This window comes from Myotis nattereri, assembly GCF_964212035.1.
Source record: "Myotis nattereri genome assembly, chromosome: 5".
In the NCBI taxonomy this organism is placed as follows: Eukaryota; Metazoa; Chordata; class Mammalia; order Chiroptera; family Vespertilionidae; genus Myotis; species Myotis nattereri.
Genome location: NC_138080.1, coordinates 26814788 through 26818132, shown reverse-complemented (window position 1 = coordinate 26818132; position 3345 = coordinate 26814788). Strand labels below are relative to the sequence as shown.

The following is a 3345-nucleotide window of genomic DNA, read 5'->3' as shown; positions in this document are numbered from 1 at the left end:
GTTTATGATGTCATATTTGTGTGTTTTTCTTGGTTACCTGTAGGCACAATATTACTTCTTTAAAAATATATCTGTCAGTGAATGAATAGAAAGATGGATGGATGAATGAGTGGATGGTAGACAGATGATTGTACGAATGGAGGGGGGATAGGTGGATATTTGAATGAGTGTATGGAGAGATAAATAAGATGGTGGGTGGGTGGGTAAATGGACAAATGGGTGGATGGGGAGTTAGTTGGGGGGTTGGTAGAAGAATAGGCAAATGTAGAGTTGAGTGAGTGGATGAGTCAATAGATGACCTCATGAATGGATGGGCAGGCATAGAACTGGTCACAGATGGAGACCTTGGTATACAAATGGGCACAGTTCCAATAAATTGTGAATTATTTTCTGACCCCAACTTAACTTAGGTTAACGCTGGACAATTCTCTCTTTCTAGGTTCAGGCTTTCTTCTGCTCCCTGCAGAGCCTCTACGAACCTCACCCTGGAGCTCAGATTGAACTGTGCTCTTGGTTTGTCTGCTGACCTTCTCAGGGGTAAGAAGTTGGGAAGGAGCCTGCACCCTCCCAAAGGTTACAGTGCCCACTGACCCTCCCTGATGACTGTGGTCGCCTTTCCCAGCCAGTGCCTTCTCTCCAGCAGCCTCATCCACACCTCCATCAGGCATCAAACCATCCCAGGAGCTCCCCTTCTCTCAAACACACCCCTCTCTGCCCCCACACTGGTCTCCAGACAAATTCCCATTGCACCTGCACCCCTCCCCCACTGGGAAAGGTGGAGGGCAACTTAGAGGTAAGGATCCTCCAGGTCAGCCTCCTGCTCCAGGCCAAGACCTCTCCCCTGTTCCTCAGGTCCCCCAGGCAGCCATGGATCTGAGTCTCTTGGGCCTGCCAGATGCACTCCAAGGTCGCAGCAAGATCCTGCAGGGAGCGCGGGGCAGGGGCCCGGTCTTGCGTCGGCAGCGGGAGTTCCTGCCAGAAGAGAAGAAGGACACGGTTTACTGGGAGAAGCGGCGGAAGAACAACGAAGCGGCCAAGAGATCCCGGGAGAAGCGGCGTCTCAATGACCAGGCCCTGGAGGGCAGGCTGGCCGCGGTGCTCCAGGAGAACGCTCTGCTCAGGGCTGAGCTGAAGGCTCTCAAGCGTCACCTTGGCCTCCTGTCTCCAGCTGGTAGCGCCCGGAGCCTGCCCTTGCAGGCCCTGCTGTGGGCGTCCCCTTGGACGGAACACCCCCTCCCTGGGGCTGGACCACTCCCATCTCTGCCTGGCTCCCATGGCTGCGTCTTGAGGCCGTGCTGCCTGGATGCTGGGGTTCCAGGATGCCAGGCCTGCCAAGTGGCTCACAAGTGGACTGGCCTGGCCACTTCCTCCAGGTTCCCCCAGGACCCTGCCCCCGCTGACCCCAAGAGAATGGATGTGGCCTTGCAAGCTGCTGTCCCAGCCACCTTCTTCAGCTGTCACATCCTGGGTGGGCATGGGGGACCCCCACCTGAGCTCTGGCCCTGCTGGGGGCTATGGTCTCCTGTGCAAACTGGTTGCCAGGCTTCGGGGTCCTCAGAGGTGTTACTGACATCCACTGCTGGTCCCATGGGGCTGCCATCCGGGATGGCTGGCTCCACCCCAGGGAGCCATCCCAAGGGTCCTGCTCAGCCCTCCCTGCCCCATAAACTGCGCATCAAGTCCCAAGCCGCTGGCAGAGCACCTGGAGGCTGCAAGGGTGGCCAGGGACCCCTCTGAGGGCTTTCCCTGGGCAGGGCCAGGACTGCAAGGCTAGGGGGAGTGAGGGGAGGGTTGGGGTTGAGCATGGGTTATCTGGGGGGATGAATGGCTTGGCCTTGACCCAGCCCCTAGTACTGGGCAAGGCCTGTGAGAAGCAGGGGTGAGGGGCTGATTGGGGAGTCTACTTCTCAGTGGCCAGGCCTCTAGAAGGAGGGTATGGGGTACTATCTTGGATCATACCATGGCTCCCGTCCTGTGTAAAATATGTGCTTTGGGTAATTACTTTTCCTTCCTCCCTCCCTCCCTTCCTTCCTTCCTTCCTTCCTTCCTTCCTTCCTTCCTCCTTCCCTTCCATCTATCCATTCTTCCATTTGTCTATTTTTCCATTCATTTATTCATTTAACCGCTCATTTTTGTACTCGTTTGTTTATCCTTTGTTCATTGATTCAGTCTCTCATTTATTTACAATTCACTTGTCCCCACATCCACCCACTTATGATCTTTGTGCTCCTCCCTCTGTGCTCAGCATAGTGACAAGTAGGAAGACACCCTCCTGACTTTGGGGTTCCCGTTCTGAGCGTGGTGATGGTGGTTTGGGGACAAATACACTGAGGACCATGCCGAAGGAGGAAGGAATGTCTCCAGATGTCCCAATTCTCCTATCTCTGTGTTTTCTTGGCGGTTCGCTTGCCACCTACTTTGGGGATCCATTCTCCGACTCCAGTGCCTGCCTCTGTGTCTTGGGTCAGGACTGTGAGTTGCCGGAAGAGGTGGGCAGTGTCTGAGGGGGCCGTTTCCTCTCTCCCCGGCTGCTTACTGCCCAGCACACACACTCCCACTGGGAGAGAGAAGGGACCACTCTTCAGGAAAAGTTCCCCAGGGACCCCAAAGACCCAGAGCTCATCAAAGTCTTATCCCAACTCAGTTTCTCACTCAGGCCCCTCTCTTTAAAACAACGACAACAACCCATATCGTTTTAAAGCTCTTACTAGATTCTGGATAAAAAGAAGACCCAACTCCAGTTATGGGCAGAGTTGCGGGAGGTCCTCTAGGCTGATGCCGTGGCTGAGCCCTGAACACCCCGGGTCAGCTGGCTCGCTGGCCTCAGGGGCCCCCTTACCAAGCGCAGGCTGGGATCGTTCTCTGCCTCCGAGGGTTTATCACAATCACAAACGTGTGCAGCCCAGGAGCCTGCTCCTGCTGGGCAGTGCAGGGAGCCCCGCACATCACTGCCCCGCCCTCCTCCACCAGCTCACCATTTGTCTGGTTCTTCACTGGTGCTCAGCCCTCCTTCTGCTCAGCAGAAAACAAGCTCCCGCCGAAGATGCTGATGAGGCCTCATTTCTCTGTTTTGCCTACAAGGATTCACAGAGACAAGGACTTCTAGTGGTCACAGCTGCAGCAGTCAGACATGGGGAGCAGGGGGCGGGGGGAGGATCAGCCAGCATCTGCCCTTCCGAACACCCATGCTGCCAGCTCAGGCTCTGCCCCTGGACACAGGTGGGTGGGGAGTCCCCTGTGCCCTGCCTTCTCCCCGACCTTTAAGCTTGGCTTAGAGCCTCACATCCCCCAAGAGTGTCATGGGGAGGTAGGAAGGAGAGCTGCCTGAAGGGGGCGCCGCTGGCC

General features: G+C 56.1%; 1 protein-coding gene across 1 annotated transcript; it reads left to right on the top strand.

Moving 5' to 3' along the window:
* Window positions 1-867: 867 nt before the first annotated feature.
* NFILZ (NFIL3 like basic leucine zipper) lies at window positions 868-1737 on the top strand (the record flags this gene model as incomplete). Its single annotated transcript, XM_081093480.1, has 1 exon — window positions 868-1737. One exon carries the CDS (start codon window positions 868-870, stop codon window positions 1735-1737), a length of 870 nt encoding a protein of 289 aa, XP_080949606.1.
* Between the last annotated feature and the right edge of the window lie 1608 nt (window positions 1738-3345).